General features: G+C 52.7%; 1 protein-coding gene across 19 annotated transcripts in view; it reads left to right on the forward strand.

Annotated features, from left to right (window-relative positions):
• The window catches only part of PLEKHA6 (pleckstrin homology domain containing A6), a 140,713-nt gene that overhangs the window by 97,423 nt on the left and 22,177 nt on the right, over positions 1-21,113 (forward strand). For 12 of the 19 annotated variants that reach the window (XM_077886785.1, XM_077886797.1, XM_077886789.1 and 9 more), the window contains 8 exons: positions 5,208-5,312; positions 5,991-6,063; positions 8,354-8,454; positions 11,820-12,022; positions 13,560-14,042; positions 15,439-15,961; positions 16,438-16,524; positions 17,586-17,639. In XM_077886785.1, coding sequence (XP_077742911.1) covers positions 5,208-5,312; positions 5,991-6,063; positions 8,354-8,454; positions 11,820-12,022; positions 13,560-14,042; positions 15,439-15,961; positions 16,438-16,524; positions 17,586-17,639 — 1,629 coding nt within the window. Of the gene's footprint in view, positions 1-5,207; positions 5,313-5,990; positions 6,064-8,353; positions 8,455-9,847; positions 11,368-11,819; positions 12,023-13,559; positions 14,043-15,438; positions 15,962-16,437; positions 16,525-17,585; positions 17,640-21,113 lie in introns of those variants that run through there. The other 7 variants (XM_077886786.1, XM_077886788.1, XM_077886791.1 and 4 more) reach the window with 4 other exon arrangements.

The following is a 21,113-nucleotide window of genomic DNA, read 5'->3' on the forward strand; positions in this document are numbered from 1 at the left end:
AAGAGCAGGTGAGGTGATACTAAAGGAGTGGAGAGTGGGAAGGGAAGATGACTCATATCAGAACTTTGTAGGACACCAATCTCTAGACCAGAGTTTCTCAACCTCAGCACTGTTAGCATTTGGGGCCAGATGGTTCTTTGTGGTGTGGGACTGTCCTTTCACTGCAGGATGTCGAGCAGTGTCCTTGGCCTATACATGCCAGTAGCACCTGCCCCGTGACAACCAATGTCTCTAGACATTGTTAAATGCCTCTTGGGCGACAAAATTGCCCTGTCCCCTGCCCATTGAGAACCACCGATTTAGGGGAACAGCCAAAGAGGAATAATTCATGAAGGATATGACAATCAAGAACTCAGAAAGGAAAGAGAGCCTCAGGAGGAAGAAGTAATCCAGAAGAATGTGTAATCCAGAAGAAGAATGTGGCACAGATGTAGAATAAGATAAGGGCTGACTCTGTCCATGGAGTTTAACAATGGAAACTATGGGCAGCCCCAGTGGCCCAGCAGTTTAGCGCCACCTTCAGCCAGGGGTGTGATCCTGGAGACCAGGGATCGAGTCTCTCATCGGGCTCCCTGCATGGAGCCTGCTTCTCCCTCTGCCTGTGTCTCTGCCTCTCTCTCTTTGTGTCTCTCACAAATAAATAAATTAAATCTTTAAAAACAAAACAAAACAATGGAGACCGTGACAAGCGGTAGGATGAGGGCAGAAGGCAGCTGGAGAGAGCTAAAGGAGAGATGGGAGGGGAGATGGAGAGCCGATGAGGAGTAGGAGGAACTAGTCTTCTAAGGAACCAGACGGTAAGTGGTGGTGTAGTCATACAACGAAGTGCTCTCCCAAAATTAAATTGGACTGGAGGATAAATCTTGAAAATGTAATGTTGAGTAAGAAGCAGGTTGCAGAATATGAAGACCGTGATATCATTTATGTGAAATGTCCTACATGAAAGCCATATGACAGATGTACATGCTCGCAGTACAAGCATGTAACCATGGACAAGGCAGACTAGTTCTGGGTCACCAGTAGCCTCTAGGAAGGAAGGAAGGTAATGAGATTGAGGAGTGGCTCAGAGGGAGTTTCAGCTCTATTTGTCATGTTTTATTAAGGGGAGGAAACCCAACATGTAGTGTTAATTTATTCTCTACTTTTCTGAAATATTTGAAATATTGAAAAATCTATATTTGTAAAAAAAAAATAAAAACTTGACTGTTAGGGGGAATGAGGGGCAGGAGTTAAAAGCTAGAAGATATGCAACATGGCAGGAAGTCTTCTTGGCCCATTTTGTTTTGTCTCAAGATGTGCGATTAGGAAGGGGAGTGGCCCAGCAGATAGGTTCAGGAGGAAGGGGACAGCCGTGAGTCTCATTTCCGTGGAGACAGAAGTCAGATGCAGAGGTGCTATTAGCCTGCATAGGGAAGAGGCACTTCTGAGCTGCATAAAAAAGGTACGTGAAGCTAGGAGCTGCGGGTCTAGGAAGTTAAAGACATTCCCATCTGATATCCTCAACTGCTACAGGGAAGTAGGAGGTAGGGTTTTCTGCAGAGAGGAGTGGGATGGATGGAGAGGCATTGGAGCTTGGGAATATGCCCGAGGTTTGGAGAACAGGAACAGAGGTTGACAAGGGGCATATGAAATAATGTGTGATAATGTCAAAGGATCATCTGAGGTCATAGTCTTGACTCTGGGTGGCTACAGACTACAGATGTGTATGGTTTTCTGCCAGCGCCGCTCCCAGCCTGGCTATGAAAGCAGGAAAGGCAGTTGGTTGGATTAGCCTGAGGTGGAGCGTTGCTGGGAGGCTGTGATGGAGAGATAAGGAGGCGAGGGTATGGAGCGCTTGGCAGGAGAAAGGCTGAAGTGGTGAACTCTGGGAGCAGCTTCCAGGCCACAGGGCAGAGGTGAAGCGATGGCAGATGACACACTGAGAAGGAAGGGAAGGATTTGAGGATTTGCTTACTCTTCGGGTGGTGAATAACTTCCTCAGGTGCCTCATCCCAGCCTTTTATGTGGAATTTTGCTAGTAAAGTTTAAAAAATAATTTTATCCCCAGTTTAGGGTGCACTTTATAATAAAGCCCAATTTCTTCTTTCCTTCTGCCTGTAAGTATGTACTAAGTGCTTGTGGTACCCAGATACCTTGCTAGGCTATGGTGATGGAGAGATGCACAAGACCCAAGTTCCTCCCTACAAAGAGCTCAGAGTCTAGAGAAGGAGCTGGGAAGCCAGCAGCTCCATTGCAGTCTGACAAGCTCTAGACTGCAGGAATGGCAGAAAAGAGGGATGGCTCGCTGCAGTGAGGGGGTCTGGGAGGTTTTGTGGAGTCAGAGGGCCTACCTGGGCTTAAAGGATGAGTGGGATTTGTCAGGAGACAAGGGAGCTTAAAGGATGAGTGGGATTTGTCAGGAGACAAGGGAGATGGGGCTACCCATATCCCCTATGGGAAAGCAAGGTAAGCAAAGTTAGGAGACATGGGAGAGAACCACCAGGCATTTGGCCTGATGACGAGGGATCCGTCAGCTAGAAGAGCAGAAGGCAAGTCGTGGGCCTGGCAAATCCCATGGATCTGTCCTCATGTGCTGTGCTGAGGAACTGAATTCCCTTCTAAGGATGAGAGGTAGTAAGAAATGTTAAGAGAGTGTCATGATGATACGGTGCTTTAGAGAGTGACCTTACTTTGTGATAGAAGGTGTACACCGGGAAGAGATGATGGCCTGAGAGGAAAGAACAGGTCCAAGAACCATTAGGAACATATACTCATCCACCCTGTGCAAATGTTGTATAAGGAGTGATGAAGGAGGGAACTGTGTAAGGTCATCAGGTCAAGTCACAATCCAGGAGGGTTCTGAGTTCAGGTTTGGCCAACTGGGTGGATTGGAGTACCATTTGCCAGGTGAGAAATACAGAACAGGCTTGGATAGAAAGAGGATGAGGGGGCAGCCGGGCTGGCTCAGCGGTTTGGCGCCACCTCCAGCCCAGGGCCTGATCCTGGAGACCCGAGATCGAGTCCCACGTCGGGCTCCCTGCATGGAGCCTGCTTCTCCCTCTGCCTGTGTCTCTGCCTCTCTCTCTCTCTGTGTCTCTCATGAATAAATAAATAAAATCTTAAAAAAAAAAAAAAAAGAAAAAAAAAGAAAGAGGATGAGTTTGGTTTTGTGCTTTAGTCTTGGTTGGATGACCAGTTACAAAAGGGTGGGTGCTAGGAGACAGGTCTGAGATATGGATTAGAGGATTTTCAGCATATTGCTGGTAGACGAAGCACCGGGTATAGATGAGATACATAGACAGTGTAGAACAAGAAAAACGAGAATTTGAAGTCTGGCTGATGTCCACCAACAGAGTAAAGGCAGAGACTGAGAAGGAGCGGCCACAGATGGAGGAAGGAATACTGTCACAGAAACCAAAAGAAGAATTTCAGGAAGGACAGAAAAGTCACGCTGTCCAGTGTTTTTGAATGGCCAAGGACTGAGCAGCTTTAATCCAATGACATTGCAATTGCCACTTCAGGAAAGAGGTGGAGAGGGGATTTAGGAGTAAATGTGAGGAGAGGATGTCAGGACTCTTCCCAGGAGCCTGTTACTGTGGAGGAAGAGAGGGGAAGCAGGGACCTGAGGACTGGAAGGGGACGTAGGATTGAGGGTGAGTTCTGGTGAGTGTGGCTTTGTGAGAGGGGGACGGACAGACCGACAGACTGAGGCTTTAGGATGGAGAGAACTGAGTGTGTTTGCTCAGGAGAAGGAAAAGTTGAAGACATATTTGAGAAGAGAGTATCAATGGAGCAAAGTCTCAGGAAATGGTGGGTGGAACATGTTAGCCTTGAAAAGGAGGGCGACAGCTCTTCTTTTGACATTGGAGAGAAAGAGGCAACAGTGGTAAGGACAGTAATTTTCTAGGTAAAAGGGTGTGAAATTGAGGAAGTGCATGTCTGATGGCCTGGCTAACTCCATGGAGTGGAGCTGGGTCCATTGTAGGGAGGGTGTCAGGTGCAGGGCTTGGGGTCAGGCAGGGCAGGGAGTGAAATGAGAGGGCTGGGCGGGGCTGAGGTTGGGGACTGGGGCTCTGCGCTGACCCCATCTGTACTGCAGTGTGCTACTCATCTGGCAGAACCATAATCATGGACCATAATCTGGCTGTGAGTACAGGAAGGGGATGATTGATATGATTGCTCAGGGATTTTGAGTTTTTGAGAAGCTCCAGCAATGACAGTGGATGGTGTGTTGGGGAGTACAGTTGACTTCTCCCAATGTGGAGCCTGGGCTTCATAGGGAAATAACTGCAACCAGGACATGGCTGATAGATCCAGAAAAAAAGGGAAGGACCGAGGAGCTGGAGACTCCTGTGGAGTAGAAAAAGGTGGTGGTGTTGAGTAATGGAGTGAGAAAGCCCAAAGGATTGGATGGCGTCAGGACATGGGAATACCAGAATTGAAGATGTTAGTGGCGAAGGAGCATGGGCGCCTACCAGGTCAAAAGTGCAGCTGTGGGAGTGAGTGTGAGGGTAGCAGCAAATGCTTTTGGAATTGATGCTGTCACAGTACTAATGTTAGGGTATTGGATCGGCCATCATCAGGGACAATGCCCAGTGATAGCAAGCAATGAAGAGGATAGGATGATTGGTACCAGAGTCCTAAGGCTCTGAAGGAATGATCTAGAAGCTGACCGCGATGAGAAGAGCTGAACAGTGGAATATTAGGGATGCGTCCAGAGAGATTATTGCCAGAATGTGGAAGGATGACAGTGTCCATGTGGCAATAAGGAGCTAGGAGGACCCCTGTGTGTCCTCCCTGCTCCCTGCAATGTCAGACATTCGAGAGTGAGTAGGACTCCAAGAGGATGATGATGCAGGGAATTTACTGGCATTTGAATGGATCCCAGAAAGCACTATGAAAGAGGTGGGGAGTCAGGCAATAGAAGAAAGACAGCCCAGGAGTGAAATGAGAAATCTTATTTTCTCCTTAAAACAACAACAACAACATTGAAATCCGTACCGCGTGAGACAGGTCAGGCTATTATTTTGAGCCCCATTTTAGAGACAAGAAAGAGAGTCAAAGAATTGGGAATCTGTACCCTTGGGTTAGGAACAGATCCAGGAGTCACACCTGGTTCTCTTAGCGTGAGGACACCCCAGGTGAGGAGAGAGCTACAGCTCCCCTTCAGGGAGAGCAGAGAGGAAAAGATGAGGAAAGTCAGGCAGGCTTCTCTGTGTGCTCCCCAGGCAACCCGAACGTCCCGCAAGGCCATCGCCTTTGGGAAGCGCTCACACTCCATGAAGCGTAATCTTAATGCACCTGTCACCAAGGCGGGCTGGCTCTTCAAACAGGTGAGACTTCCTCTGCTGTCCAGTTTCTCCTCATCACTCTGACGCCTCTGTAGTTACAATAATGTCCATGTTTTGCTAGAAGCTGGAGAAAAAGGTGGTGACCTCCTATGGACTATTTTTGGGAGGTTATATCTCTGCGAATGAATCTCCTACTTTTATAAAGACCGAGAGAGGTTGAGTATATTCCCAAAATCACACAGGAAAATTAGTGTCGGATTTGGGAATCCAGCCAGGTCTCCTACTGGGCAGATGGAATGACAGACATATGCTGGGCCGCCAACCCCATCAGAGCATCCCACTGGCTCATTCTCTGTAGGCCCCTCTTGCTGTGAAGGAAGGGGTGTGTCCTTAATCCTGGGGTCCACTAATTCTTCCCAGCTTGACTTCACTGCCCTCCCTGTCCACCCTCTGCCCACTCATCCTGGCTCGCCTCTCATCCCTTTTATCTTCTCCAGGAGAGAAACAGGCCCGGGATGACAGCCCTGGAAGGTTACAGACAATAATCTAATGTCACTTTCCTGTATCTGAGGTCTCAAGGGGGGTTGGCTGCCACTTGTCAGGGACAGAGCTGCAGCCAGAGGCAGGATGGCCTTATAGTTAGTGCCGCCCCCCTTTCCCTGCACCCGCTCTCCCATGCCCAGCTCACAGCCCCTCCACCTGTCTCCATGTGTCCCGTAGGCCAGCTCTGGGGTGAAGCAGTGGAACAAGCGCTGGTTTGTCCTGGTGGATCGCTGCCTCTTCTACTATAAAGGTGAGCCTGCTCCTCTACTGGGGCTTGCCGGGGCCACAGGAAGGCAGGGCCCACTGCTCTTTCTCATTCTGCAGGATCACCAGAGTCTGCTTCCAGTGGACATGGGTGGGGGTGGGGGGTGAGGGTACAAATATGCCCCACAGCCTCCGGCACCTGTGGGGCATGACGGCGGGATAAAGACAGAGCCTGCTCACTCACATACTGACTCTCTTGCTTCACCTTCAGCCATATTTACCAGGAGCCCTCGAGGTTTCAGGCGGAATTCTAGGTCCTGATGGGGGACACAGTGGGCACAGTGGGCAGACAGGACAGTCATGTGATAGATGGTGAAGTCCTGGGCTGGGCTGTGGGGTAGGAAAGGAAAGTGGAAGGTCCCTGGTCACTACTAGCAGGTGACCTACCGACCAGCCTGTGTGTTGTTCTTCCTCCCGTCCCCCTGGACCGTCTGAGCTGACCTATGGAGGCAGAAATCTCCGTTTTGTTCACGCTATGGCCACAGCTAAAACAGCGCCTGGCATGTAGTAGGTGCTCAATTAGTGTTGAGTACATGAATAATCCTCTAGCTTCTACGCTCTGTGTGCACCCCAACACTCACTCTCCCAAGCCTCTCAGAGAGAGAGAGAGAGACCTAATAACATTGGTGACGCAGACTCTAGGAAGTTATTTTTAAAATATGTACAGCCATGTTGGGTCAAGGAGGTGCTGAGGGACGTAGTGAGGAAGGAGGACAGTCACAGCCCTGCCACACCAGTGCGGGGCCACAGGGAGAGAAGGGTAAAATGGTCTTGTAGCAGGAGAGGCTGTTTCTGTTCCTCCATGCCCCGGGAATGGCAGAGCCCTGACCTCTCTGGGCCTCCTGGGAGCCATTCTGTGAATCATTAACTTTCACAAACAAAGGTTGTACCAGTGACCTTCCAGAATGCTGCTGTACCTGTAGGCCACCTGAACCCCAAGAACAGAAACCAGGAAGGGGCTACAGAGACAGAGTCCAGTCACATAAAAAAGCCTAAGACTAGGGGAGAAGCATCTGCTCAGGCCTGGGCCCTGGTGCCAGGCCTCTGGGACCCAGGGCTGGCTGGAGCCAGAGTACGACCGAAGCTGAAGGGAAGCCAGGCTCTCTGCAGAAGAGAAACTCAGCGACTGGCGTGAGGGTAGGAGCTTAAAGGTTGTGAGCTTGAAGGGCATTGTGGTGGGGGCCACCATCTGCTGAGAGATGCCCTCACAAGACCCCCTAAACATGGGCCTGGACACTACCAGGCAGGAGGCCATCACCTCCAGAGGACATTGGAGGTGTCCTGAAGCCGCCCTGGGTCCCTGGCCCCGGGTTCCTCTTGATCCTCTAGCGTAGCCTTCCTCTGGGTGCCATGCTGACTCTGCACAGGAAGCCAGACCTTAAGCCAAGGATCTTGTATCCGTGATGATGAACAGGAGAAGGGGAACCCATGAGTTTATCATCCCTGAGCCCTCTGAGCCCTAACTGAGGGTCTCACAGGGTTTCTAAGCTCAGGAAGAAAGAGCTATTCCAGGGAGGTGGGGAGTTGCCCCCCACCTGTTCCACAGAGCGCCTCCCACCTTCTGTGGCTCTGACTGACAGCTGGGGTCCTGACCAGCTCACCCCTGAGGCTCCTTTGGAGATCCAGGATGAATTATGTAGCAGCCTGCTTGTTCACCTGCTGCAGGAACTGGAGGGCTGAGAGGTTCTGCAGGGGCCACATAGGGGAAGGCAGAGCCCTGGCAGGAGAAGACAGAGCAAGCTGTCGGGTGCCTGGGAGAACCTTAGACACAGCCCCCCAGAGACACCAGAGCCGAAGGGGGGACTCTCCACACTGCCATGCCCGATCCTGTTATTGTCCTCTTATGTGTGTCCCTGTTGGAATTTCTTGCTGGGGGAAGCTGCATAGAGAGGAGAGTGGCTAAGAATGTTTACCAGGGAGAGGTGCCTGCCTGGCTAAGGGGAGAGCATGAGACTCTTGATCTTGAGGTGGTAAGGTTGAGCCCCACAGAGGGGTGAGGTTTACTTAAAAAAAACAAAAAACAAACAAAAAAAAAAAAACGCTTGCTTGGGAGTCAGACTTCTTGGGTCCAAAGACCAATCCACCACTCTCTGCTGAAGTAACGTTGGACAAATGACTTACCCTCTCTGTATCTCAGCCTTCTTACCCTTTAAATGGGGTACGTGACCAGCAAGTACCTATTGCTGTTCATCATCATAGGGCCGATAGACTCTTCCCCTCTCTGCCCACGTGCTCACCAGGCACATGCATCTCACCTGTGCCTTTTTACCCGACAGATGAGAAGGAGGAGAGCATCCTGGGCAGCATCCCCCTCCTGAGCTTCCGGGTGGCTGCGGTGCAGCCTTCAGACAACATCAGCCGAAAATACACCTTTAAGGTCAGCTGGCCTTCTTCTCCCGGGCCAGGGGGGAAGGGAGGGCTGCTCTCCTAGAGCATGTGGGGAATGGAGAAGGATCCTGAGCCGCCTCCTCAAGGAGTCCCAAGTGGCAGTGGAAGGAGGGAGTAGGCGGTGGTCCCTGGACTTGGTGCAGGCTGTCGTGAGGCTGGGACGAGGCTCTTCTCTCAGGAGTCAGCTGGGTGGCTCTCCTCGGGTTAGGCCGGTAGATATGGGCTTCAGTGGTACCACGGGTTTTCCTAGGAGCGAAGTACTTCACCCTGAGCCCGTGAACCCTCTGCGCAAAGGCCTGGCAGCAGAGGCAGGGGCCGTGGGCTGGTGGGGTTCTAACATCCCTTCTAGAAAGGAATCCTCCCTACGTTGGGCCCAGGGAACTAGACCCCCTGTCAAACTCACTCAGATTTCATCCTCTAGAGAAAATTAGGAGTTGAGTTTGATTACGATCAAGAAACGTGAACCTCATGCAGACTGTAGTTGACGAGAACGATGAGCGCGGGAAGACGGCCCTCATGCGCCTGCTCAGTGTCACTCCCCGGGAACCCCTGGGGGATCCAGCCATCAAAGATGTGCTTGCACCTGGCTCATCACAGGCCAGTGTTTTTCCACATTTAAAAATTCATGACCCATTAAAAACAATTAAAAATACCCGTGCCCCTTTTGTATTTTATGATGCAAAGACCATAGGCTCCTTTTCATTTCCAAATATAAAATTACGATACCAACTATGCATTTTCTTAGTGCACAGCCCTCCCTCCCCTAGTTGAGAATCACTATCCGCGTCCCTGAAAACCTAAAGCTATGGTGTGAGATGATAGGAATTGCCGGTAACACCAGGTCAGCATCAGAGCCTCTAGGACCTCAGAGACTCTGCCCTTCCTGTCCTTCACACCTAGTCACCTGGTTCTGGAAAAAAAAAAAGAGGCAGCCCACACAGGTGCTGCTCCAGGGGACAAGGAGGGATGTCTCTGGCACATAATTAGTTCCTAGCCTCCTAGGGTCCTGTCTGCCCGAGGTGTGAACAGAATGAACAATTAATAAAACTCTGGCTCCTGGGAGCCAGGTCCTAGCTGGGGAAGTAGAAACAGGTTGTTTAACCAACAACTATGCACATTCGCACCCACACACCCACACAGCCAAGCAGCCTGTCTCACCTTCCCCTCCAGACCTGTGCACAGACAACATCCACAGCTGGGCTCAGCACTCTGGCAGCAGCAGGCCTGCCATCAGCGTCCCAAGTGGCTGACCCACATGTGCCCAGCCGCCCCTCCTCCTTCCCCTGCCCCCCCCCACCCGCCAGGAGGGCACTGCCTCTTTAAAACCCAGCTCTGAGGGTGGTGCTCGGTGGCACACAAAGGGTTACAATTGTGGTTTTTCCGTGGCCCTTTCCCAAGGAAAGGAGAGGAGCCGAGAAAGATGGGAGGCTTGTCCGTTGTGGCCACCAAGCAAGACACTTGGCTGGCTAATAATGAGCTTGGGCACTATTCCTGCCCGGCTACTGCTGAACGCCTTACCCTCTTCCTAACCCAGCCCCATGAGGCCTCAGGGGGGACTTCACCCCCTGGGGTAGTTCTGTGGCCCCCTCTCATGGTGCCAGGCTGCTGTCGCCTCTGGCTGCCCATCAGCTGCCCTGTCCTTCCCCAGGCCCTCCATCTTCTCCTGCTGCAAACCATTGTTCTCATGCCTCTGTTTTCTCCTCATTTCCTTGTGGACATGTTTTGTCCTCCAGCTTGACCATGAGCTCTTCGAGTGCAAAGAGAGCGTCTGTATCCCCGTGACGGGTGTCCAAAGGACAGTTCTTCACACACAGGGCACTCACTAGCAAACTAATTCACTTGCTGCCCACTCTCACCAGCCCCAGGTCATACCCACAAGTCCCGCCTGTGTCTCTCTCTTAGCTACCACCCCGTGGCCTCCATGCCAGAGAGCTTGCCCGGACCCCTGCTCTCAGTATCACTGTGCAGTTTCAATCCTGAGAGGCCTCCTTATAGCTCCACCAGCTGCTAGCACCTCCCTGCAGCTGCCCACAGTCTGGGGCCCCTGCTGGAGGGTAGACATTGGCAGGATCCAGAGGAAAGTCTTAGGGGGAAGTAGGATGTCATTGGGTCACGACGCCTGTTGGAAAGGAATCATGTGCTGGGGGAGGGTGGTAGAGTGGAGTGAAGGTCCAGCCGAGAAAGCACTTGGAGGGTGTTGGTTTGACCCTGCTGCTTAGGAGAGCCCTGGGGCTTGGTCAGGAGAGCCCCGTCTTCTCTCCTTCCAACCCTAAGAGACTGAGGACTTCACACCTGAGGGGTCAGGGACCGAAGTGAGGTTCACATCTGAGACTATTAATCCCTTGGATTTCTCGTGTTGAGTGGGAAGAAACCAGGCTATCTGCTTTTTCTGGGAGATTGAAAGTCTCACTGGGGGCGTATACTGAGGTCCCAGAAAGAATTCAGCTCTGGAGCATCTCTTCCCTGTAGCCTAAGAACTTTGAGCTTCCCTCCCCGTTAGGCAGGCACGTCACTTCAGGCCAGAACAAAAACCTAGGTCGTTTGCAACTGCAGAGCTGGTTGGGAACAGGGCTCAGATCAGCACAGGGATGCCCTGAATCCTCCCGCCAACAGCCCCAATTGCCTTGGGGCAAGCTCTCCACTCCTCGCTCTTGGAGGGCTATGTGGGACATGGCTGTGTGCTGCGGCCCCAGTGGCGACAGCGAGTAGAAGGGGTGATCTGAACGGCTCCCCACTTCCCTCTGCTCGACGTTCCTGCCACGTCATCTTCTGTCTCTCTCTCTGGTGTCTGGTTGACCTGTTCTCTGCTTCTCCTCCTTCTGACTGCATGAGGACCCCTCCTCTGGACAGGAGCTCTCTTCTGGGTTCCCGCCTGCCGCACCTGCTTGCGGCCGCCAACTAGGTAGCGTGCTCTAACTGTCTGTGCATGTCCGGTGCATGCGCAGGGAGACGGAGGCCTGGCTGTCTCTCTGCACAGAAGAGACAGTACGAGATCCTCAGAAGCCAAGCTGGGCCATGACTGGCATGTGCCCCGGGGGCGGGGTGGGGGGGCATCTCTCCCAGACATTGGGTAATTGCCCTTCAAATCAAAGATGGAATTTGATGGGAAAGTGGGCATGGTAATTGTCCTTCCTGTTTGTAATCACCGCAGGTGGGGCAGGTAAGCTTACCTGGCTACTGGACCATTTGGGGGTGTCCAGAGAGCTAGCCCATATGCCAGCTGGAGCACTTAGCATAGCTGGAGGCTGTCCTCCTCACTGTGCTCCTGACCTCCATGTGGGGAAAGAGCTACAGGTCAAGGGAACAGCCTGCCTGACCACCTGTTCTGTGGATGTGTGTGTCCTCTCCCTACAGGTGTCTACATGCTGGGTGGATGAGGCCAGGGCCAGTTCCACGCACTGCCTCTCCCCACAGGCCGAGCATGCTGGGGTCCGCACCTACTTCTTCAGTGCCGAGAGCCCCGAGGAGCAGGAGGCCTGGATCCAGGCCATGGGGGAGGCTGCCCGAGTACAGATCCCCCCAGCCCAGAAGTCGGTGCCCCAAGCTGTGCATCACAAGTAAGTAACAGGGCACCGGGCATGGGTGTGAGGAGTGCCAGAGAAAGAGGAGTGAGCAAGCACCCCACTCTATGACCTCCTGAGCCCAGCATGCTGGCTTGAACCTCTGAGAACACCTGAGAACACATGAACTGCTCCTTGCCTCTCGGCAGGTACCTGGCTAAGTGATTTCCGAGCCTGGAGCCTCTCCTCCTCTGACTGGCTCTTCCTCTTCTCTCTGGGCTGCTGGAGGCCAAGAGAGAAGTCAGGTTTCATTGGGGCCTGGCCAGGAGCCAAAGGCCAGGGTCATGCACTCGTTTATTCTTGATGTGCACGTTAAGCCCATGACCTCTGGAAGAGGGTGGAGGTGGGTTCAAATCCCCACTTGGCCCCTTGCCCACACTGATAGCAGTGTAAGTTGCTTCACCTCTCCCAGCCTGAATTTCCCCTCCTCGAAGACGGCAGTTAGAATCCTCCCTCACGGGGTGGATGAGTGGCCAGCACTTAGCCCATGGTGCCCAGTCCCCTTCCCCACCTGCCGCCCCGTAGCCTCGGGGCCTGTCTTTACTGAGTATGTATGTTAACATACACCTACCTCAAGGTAGATGTTAACAAGCATCCAGAGGAAGGAGGTTTTATGGTATAGACTCCAAGTCTATTTTAGTGTCTTAGAAGTGTTTACCAGGCAGTGTTGCGACAAGGATGCCTGAAGATGTTGGATTTGGGCAGCCGCAGGGAAAACGCTGTCACGAGATTCCGTCTTCGCTTCAGCGGAGGGGCGCACTTCCAGAAGTTCGCTCATTTCACTCATAAATATTTACTGTAAATAGATATGTGGAAGGCGCTGTGTCGGGTGCTAGGCAAACAAGGGAAGACAAGTCTACATGCTCCCACCTCGTGGAGCTTATGTTCTGATGGAGTCAGTCCTGGAAGAAGCTTATTCTGGAGAAGGGAACCCGCACATCTCTATGCCGAGGTTGTTTGAGGCAATACCTGGCGCCTGCTCTGTTTGATCCCACAGTCCTGCCGTGGGAGGGACTCCTGCACCCACCCATTCTGCCAGCAGGGAGCCCAGGACTCACTGAATTGAAAGGACTTGCATAGGACAGAGGGCTGACCTGTAACAGGCCTCATAGCTGAAATGTCATGTGGCCACTATGAAACTTTTGTGTAGTGTATATGGAGCTCAGGGGGCTGGAGCGGAGGCAGGCTGTAGAGGAGACAGGGCTGGGGGGGTTAGGGTTGGCCGTGGCTTTGGAAAGCTGGATCCAATGCACTCAGCAAAAGGAAGCAGAGAGTGACCTTGGAGAAGACGTGGAGGGTAAAACTGGCCCACTGTGCATAGGCAAGATTGGAATAGGTGTTCTAGTGATCGCCCAGGCTGGAGCAAGAAGGCAAAATGGGGGGATTTAGGAAACAAATTGGAATTCACTGAATCCCATGTCCGTCGCTACCTTCCTGCCCACCCTTCTCCGCTCCTTCTTTCCCAGTCTACAACCCCCTACCCAGCTCCATGCTGGGCTGGAGTCCCTTTAACATCTCCCTTGGCATCCTGCAGCCACGAGAAGCCAGACTCTGAGAACATCCCACCTAGCAAACACCACCACCAGCCGTCCCACAATAGTGTCCCCAAGCCCGAGCCAGAGGCCAAGACTCGAGGGGAGGGTGACGGCCGGGGCTGCGAGAAGGCCGAGAGGAAGCCTGAAAGGCCTGAAGTCAAGAGTGAGCCTCTGGTGAAAGCCAACGGCATCCAAGCCGGACCGGAACCAGCCTCAGAGCCCGGCAGCCCTTACCCTGAGGGCCCGAGTGTCCCAGGGGGAGGGGATCGGCCTGCACAGCCCAACGGCTGGCAGTATAGCTCGCCGAGCCGACCAGGGAGCACGGCTTTTCTGCCTCAGGACTCAGAGAGTGGGGGGCACCAGCGGAGCTTCCCCCCACGTGCCAACCCCGACAAAATTGCCCAGCGCAAGAGCTCCATGAACCAGCTTCAGCAGTGGGTGAACCTGCGCCGAGGGGTGCCCCCACCCGAAGACCTCCGGAGGTGAGTCTGATGGGGTGCAGGTAGTAACATGTGCAGCAGCCCCATGCTAGAAACCTTCTGGAAGCCAGGCTGAGTTGAGATACCAGGAAGACCCCAAACCCAGGGTTCCCAGCTTGTCCAAATCCTCTACTGCCCCGCAGCTCCATCCGTGGAGTCTGACGCCTTCTCGATTCCTGCCCTGTGTGCTCTCCTCAGAGACAGGGAGAGGGCACTCAGTGCCCCTGCACAAGGATGCCGGTGCCCAGGAGACATGCAGGCACTCGCTGGGAGGGGCTTTCGAGTTCTTCCAGCCAGACAGCCGTCCGTGCTTCCGACCCTCTCACGTCTTCTGTTTCATTGTTTCTCCCACCACAAGCCTCACTGACCCCCAAGCCAACTCACCCCATTTTTGAACAGCTCTAATTGCTCAAGAGTCTTTATATGCAGTTCAAAAAAGGGAAAAGAGGGGCAGCCTGGGTGGCTCAGCGGTTTAGCGCCGCCTTCAGTTCAAGGCCTGATCCTGGAGACCCGGGATCGAGTCCCGTGTCGGGCTCCCTGCGTGGAGCCTGCTTCTCCCTCTGCCTGTGTCTCTGCCTCTCTCTCAATCTGTGTCTCTCATGAATAAATAAATAAAATCTTAAAAAAAAAAAAAAAAAGGAGGGGGGGAAAGACACAAAATGTAGCCACTCACCAATCCTGGTTCTGCCTTTTAGACCAATTTGCTCCTTGTCCAGTGATGGGCTTTCAAATATTGCAAAGCCTTCTTTGGGCCTGATGGCATTCATCGGGGCAAGCGGGGCTGCTGCTCCTTCCCTGTGGGTGTAGGCAGCTCCCCAGACCACACCTGATGGACACAGGAAGCCTGCTCACCGCTTGGGGCCCCGGTGCCTGTGGCCTGCCCTGGGGAGAGCACCTCACTTGGGATGAGTCCCAGAAACAACCTGGTCCTGCCCATGACAAGAACCTCAAACCAGGGAACTGCCCTCTTGTCCCTCCTGTCTCACCCTCCCCAGGTGCCTCACTCATGCACTCACTCGCCTTCTTTCTGCTGCTCACCTCTCTGGAAAGGATCTGATGCATTGGTTCATGCTGGGGTCGAGATAGCTAATAAGGCTTAAAGCTCTTCCCCAGGGAGATTTCATTTTATAGAGACAGAGATGGAAGCTTTGGATGTGAAGTTTCAATTTCTAGCCTCAGGTTGCTGGTTGAGGGAGGAAGCTTCAAGGGAGCTTCCCCTGTGCCCCTGGCAGCTGGGCTCAGTGCTCAGGCAGTGGGGACGGGGGGCTTTGGGGGCTCCCAGGGTCAGCGTGGGGCACCATCACCTGGTCATACCCTCCTGAGGCTGAGAACCTGAAGGTGGGGCTGGGGCACAGGGAGGGGCAGGGGTTGCGCTCATTTTGTCTGCCTTCCCTCTCAGTCCCTCTAGGTTCTACCCTGTGTCCCGCAGGGTCCCTGAATATTACGGCCCCTACTCATCCCAGTATCCAGATGATTACCAGTACTACCCCGCAGGGGTGCGTCCGGACAGCATCTGCTCCATGCCGGCCTACGATCGCATCAGCCCTCCCTGGACCGGGGAGGACAAGCGGCTCTCCTTCCGCAACGGAGGCGGCCCTGCCTTCCAGCTGCGGGAATGGAAGGAGCCCCCGGGCTACGGGCGGCAGGACGGCCCCGTCTGGCTCCCCGGGCCCTCCCCCTCCCGGCAGCCCGTCTACTACGATGAGCTGGATGCCACGTCGGGCTCCCTGCGCCGCCTGTCCCTGCAGCCCCGCTCCCACTCCGTGCCCCGCTCGCCCAGCCAGGGCTCCTACGGCCGCGCCCGCATTTACTCCCCCGTCCGCTCACCCAGTGCCCGCTTTGAGCGCCTGCCGCCTCGCAGTGAGGACCTCTATGCTGACCCTGCTGCCTATGTGATGAGGCGATCCATCAGCTCCCCCAAGGTGAGCCACCAGCCTGCCCCTCCTTCCTCATCTCCTGAGATCCCCCAGAAGCCTACTACCATCTGCAGAGAGGAGGTGGAGGTGTGGGGGCATCTGGGACTTGGGGACACACACTGTATGTTGGCAGGAGCCACAGTGATGCCCAGGGGAGCCACTGCCAGTTCTGTCGGTGGGAGAGCTGCTTGGGGGAATCTGCTCTACCCTACCCTGAGTAGGAACACGGCTGTTGGTGCCCATCCCAGGTCATGCCAGGAACCCTAATTCTGTGTAAGACGGCAGAGAGGGTTCTGTCTTTTCAAATCTTGAGGACCGGACAGGTCAGTGCAAGGATACTGCAGTGGATAAATGCTGTCCATTTTAATTTGGCATCTGCTCTGGGACGGGATACAAATGTCCCTAACCTTGAACTTCAATTGGTGGGGAAGTCTGTGTCCCAGCTGGACCCCCTCACCTCTCCAATTCCCTTTCTCTTCCAGTATGATTACCTGGGAGACAGGCGGCCAGTCCCTGCAGGACTGTTCCCCTACAACTACCCACCATCCCCTACGGTCCACGATAAGATGGTACGTCCTCTCCTCCCATCCACTCCCCGCAGAACCTCTCCTCCCCTGGTGGGGCCAAAGTAGGGCAGCCGCAGGGATACTCTGTGCCTCATGCCTGCCCCTCCTGGTTTTTAGCAGCCTCTGGATACCTCCTCCCTCCTGGCCAGGACTGTGACACCAATGCAGAGTTTGATGCCAGGTACCCCATCCCTGTGATATGAGATAGAGGAGCAGGGATGAGATCTGGAGGCATCTGATGTCCTGACCCTCCAGACCCCAGAAAACCTTCCTGCCAGGCATGCAGAGGGGCCTGGTCGGGGGTTTGGATTATGCACTGGGAAGAAAAATCAGGCCTGAGTGTCCAATAACAGGCATTCTCTCCAAGTCTGTCCTTGCCTGGAGAGTTGCTTTTGGGGAAAGAGACAAGTGATGGTGTGATTAAGGAAGAAAAAATTTTCCATATTATTATGTCTGTCCCTTCTTTTCTCCCTGCTTTCTACTTGTCTCTCCCTGGAATTGGTTCTCCAGAGGACTTTTGTCTCCACCTGGAGAACCAGATGCAGATGCTCCACCTGGGAGGTTGGTGAGGGCCACTGGAACTGACAGGCAGAGAGAGTCCTTGTCCCTGAAGGCCTGTTGCAGACCCCTGTCCCCATCTAGCCCCAGGAGGCCAGGACAGAGGAGCCTCTGCAGGCGTGGCAGGGGCCCTTCCCTTTCTTTCTTCCCTTTGATCCTTCTCTGTCCAGTCTCTAGCCCTGACATGCAGCACATGCACCCATCTAGAAACGATGGATTCTTCCCGAAAACTCGGGAGCTGCTAGGGTGGCCAACCAGTTTGTTTCCGTGGTGCTTCCCTTTCCAAGCAGAGGGCCAGACGGACCAGGAGCCCTGGAGCTGAGACATCTTGAGACATGCCCCCAGCTTCACCCCTGACCTTCCCCAGAACTCCTTGAGGGCAGACTGAGGCCCCTCTTTGACCTTGCCCCCCAGCTAACTCTTAACTGCTTTGCTTCCTTTTTATTGTTTTCTGTTGTCTTGTTCCTGTTTGTTTGTGTTGCCGTTGGGTCTCTGGCTCCGGGTAGGATGAACTTTTAGACCTTCAGTTGCAAAGAAACCTAGAGTATTTGGATCAGCAGGTAGGCAGAGCTGGTGCGCCCTCGCCATCCCCCTGCCCTCCTGTCGTGTCTCCCTGCTCCTCCTCACGTCCTCACCTTCCATCCGTTTGACAACCTTTGTTGGCACCACCAGGACACAACAAAGTGGCTTATATTTTGGTTTGCGCCTTCACACCCTTTCTCCTCAAAACCCTTTAGGGCAGCTGGGATTTTCCTGGGGAAAAGGAGAATAGGAAATGACCCCATGAATAATGAATGCCACCTCCTATTTGTTCAGGCCAGATGGAGCTGGGGGAAGGGATGGCAGGCGGGAATTTGCATTTCTGCTGGAGAGAGTGGCAGAGGCTGTGGAAGGGGGGTGGGGGGTGAGCAGCCAGTCTGGTCCTAAAACACTAGGGATTCGGTGCTGCCTAAAGCTGGGAAATGATCTATCCTCGTTCACTGGTTGTTCAACTCCACAGTTTGTAAACTGAGGACTACAGACTTGCCCTCGGATGGTTTGGGTTTTGTTTTGTTTTAATTACATGAGTTCCATACATTTGTTAGTTCCTCTGCCAAGCTCTTTGGCATCCGGGGCGTGCGTTCTCGAGAATAACGCATGGTAGACAGAGGGAGTGTTAGCAACCTCCTTTCTTCTGGAAGATATTCCAAAGATAAGTAATTGGCTGCGGAGACCTGGCTCCAGGCTCTAAGCATTGGTTTCCTTGTCTTTTGAAATGGAGGGCTCTGATACTGTGTTGAGAAACACTGGGAGGTCAGGATGCTGCGCATCTGTAGAAACGCAGACTCTCGTGTCCAGATCCGTGCTACAAATCACAGGGGAACTGGCCATCACCAGCGTGGCCCAGTGGAGGTGACCCAAGGTGGTGAAAATTACAGCCGTAGAAGTAGTAATGGCAGCAGCCACCATAACGGGGTGCTTTCTCTGGGCCTCATACTGTTGCTGAGTTCCTTATGGATCCTAATGCATTTGATCTTTTATCACGACCCTGCAGGGTGGGAACTGTTGTTATCCCCCTTTTAGAGCTGATAAAACTAAAGAAACAGAGAGGTTAAGTCACATGCCAAGGACACACACACACACATGCCACTGAATAACGGAGCTTGGAGTGTGACTGCGAGCTTTCCAAACAGTTTACGGCTGAGCTAATATATGAAGAAGCAGGAGTCACACCTCATCAGGATTAATTTATAATCTTAAAGTCGCAGAAGGATTTCAAGTTGAAATCTGAGGCTATTGCTAGAACTGCTGTGGTTCTAGACCCAAGTCATATGTCACATAACCTGTCACCTCACAGGCCTCCAGGCTTTGGTGGGATCATCCTCATAGAAGGCCTTGGGCCCTGGAAAGCACTGATATCCACAGTTTAATCAGCAGGGACAGCTTCCAGCCCTCGTGGACCTTGACTTTAGTTCTAGAGGCATCATGTGGTATCCACACCACTGGACTGGAACACTCCACATGGCGAGGAGTCTCAGGATGCCATCTCAGACCAGTGCTGGGAAGCACCAGCTCGGCCCTACAGGAAGCAGAGTCTGCAGTGCCCGGAGTAGTGAGGAGCAGGGCTGAGTGGACTTGGCTCCTGGGCAGGCTTTCCTTTATGTAGCCCTCTATAGTGCCTGGCGGTGCCGGCGTTCAGTGCCACAGCAGAGCCCGTCCTGGAGCCTCTGCCCTCATGAAGAGGCTAGGACCTTAGGCTGCAAGCTTCAGAAATCTCTTCAGAGGACCTTCTCTAGATAAAGGGTAATAATCTTAAAAGGGACTTTTATATGGTAATAGTCCAGGGGCATCTGGGTGGCTCAGTTGGTGAAGTGTCTGACTCTTGATCTCAAGCTCAGGTCTTGATCTCAGGGTCATGAGTTCAAACCCCATGTTGGGGTCTATGATGGCCCTGGAGCCTACTTTAAAAAAGAAAAAAAAAAAAAAAAAAAGTCCAGAATGTGGACTAGCCTGAGCTCTGCCATTTACAATGGTTTTTGTTGGGTTTTTTGGTGTGTGTGGTTTTTTTTTTTTTTTTTTTTTTTTTAAACTTCAAAATGTTGCTTCATCTCTCTGGGCCTTTGTTTTCTCAATCATAAAATGGACATTGTAGAACCTGCCTTTCCTGCCTCCCAGAGTGGCTAGAGGATCAAGTAAGAGGGTGCATCAGAGCACTGTGTCAGGCAGTGGTGAGGAGTGCTAACGCTGCCGTGACTATTTGATTCCTCTTCTTCTGAAACTCAATTTAAAATATTACTTGGGCACCTTTGTGATGTATAAGGCACTGTGCTAGGTGCTTTCTCATAAGATCTGAGATTTGGGGCAGACAGAGGTGACACACAGGAATCCTAGAGGCAAAGCCCACCTGGGCTGAAAGATCCCCAAGGCACAGTGTGAATGGGAGCAGGCCAGGGTGAGAACAGTCTTGCTTTCCTCCTTTATTGCTTCACATCCACTGGTTGAGTGAGAAGGAAGACCCGGGGGTGTCCAGGAAAAGCCTGGACCTTCTGTGCCCACTCAAAGCCTCATGTATTAGCAGGTGTGCCCTGTCCCTCCACAGACACCCCACACACACACACACAGGATAGAGGCATGGCACACAGGCAGCAAACACATATACACACACCATCCACCCCACGCATACACACCCCATATACAATGAACATGATCTCATATATGTGGGGCTCCAAGAAGATAGGGACTCACCTGAGTTCAGATCCTTACAGAAAATGTAGCTGACGTCCTGTCGACTTAGCTCTTTTACATGCACTCAACCTCCTACCACAACTGTTCTTTGGAAAGCCTTGTAAATGACACTTATGTCATAGGAAAAATATTCCAAATGGGCTAAAGAGGTAACAAAGAGATCAGATCTGAGGAAAGCCTTTCAAAATGCAGTGGGCCATGCACATGGGGGTGGCTGAGTGCCCCTGGCCTGTCCACAACACACAGAGGCAAGGCCGCCTTTGGGTTGCCCCCTAAAGCAGTAAGAGGAAAATATGTGTGGGACCAACAAAGATTGGGGAGATAAGAGCCAAAAACTGAGGGCCCCCTGAACTATGACCCCAGAAGCTCTGCCCTAAGGTGGCTCTATCTCTTCCCCCACTCACTTCCTCTTCCTAAAAAGCTTTTTCCATACAACTTCCCTCTTGTCTCCTGCTACCCTCTCCTGCAGCTCAGTTGAGTTAAAGGGACATAGCCAAGGACACTCCCTAATCGATTCACTTTTTGATGCTGTCACGGTGGAACCAGTGATGGCATCTCTAGTTGATTTGTTTGGCTTGTCCTCCCTCCCTTCCTCCCCCGCCCCCATCCTGCCCTTCCCCACCTTTCTTTCTTTCTTTCTTTCTTTCTTTCTTTCTTTCTTTCTTTCTTTCTTTCTTTCTTTCTTTCTTTTTTTTTCCCCATCTCTCTTTCTATTTCATTTGGCAAATAGTCTTTCCCCTTCCCATGTTCCTAATGATCCTTGAAACACAAAGATAACATGTTGGAGAGCAGTGTTCCAGTATCTGGTG

The sequence above is a fragment of the Canis aureus genome, chromosome 38 (assembly GCF_053574225.1).
Source record: "Canis aureus isolate CA01 chromosome 38, VMU_Caureus_v.1.0, whole genome shotgun sequence".
Classification (NCBI taxonomy): domain Eukaryota; kingdom Metazoa; phylum Chordata; class Mammalia; order Carnivora; family Canidae; genus Canis; species Canis aureus.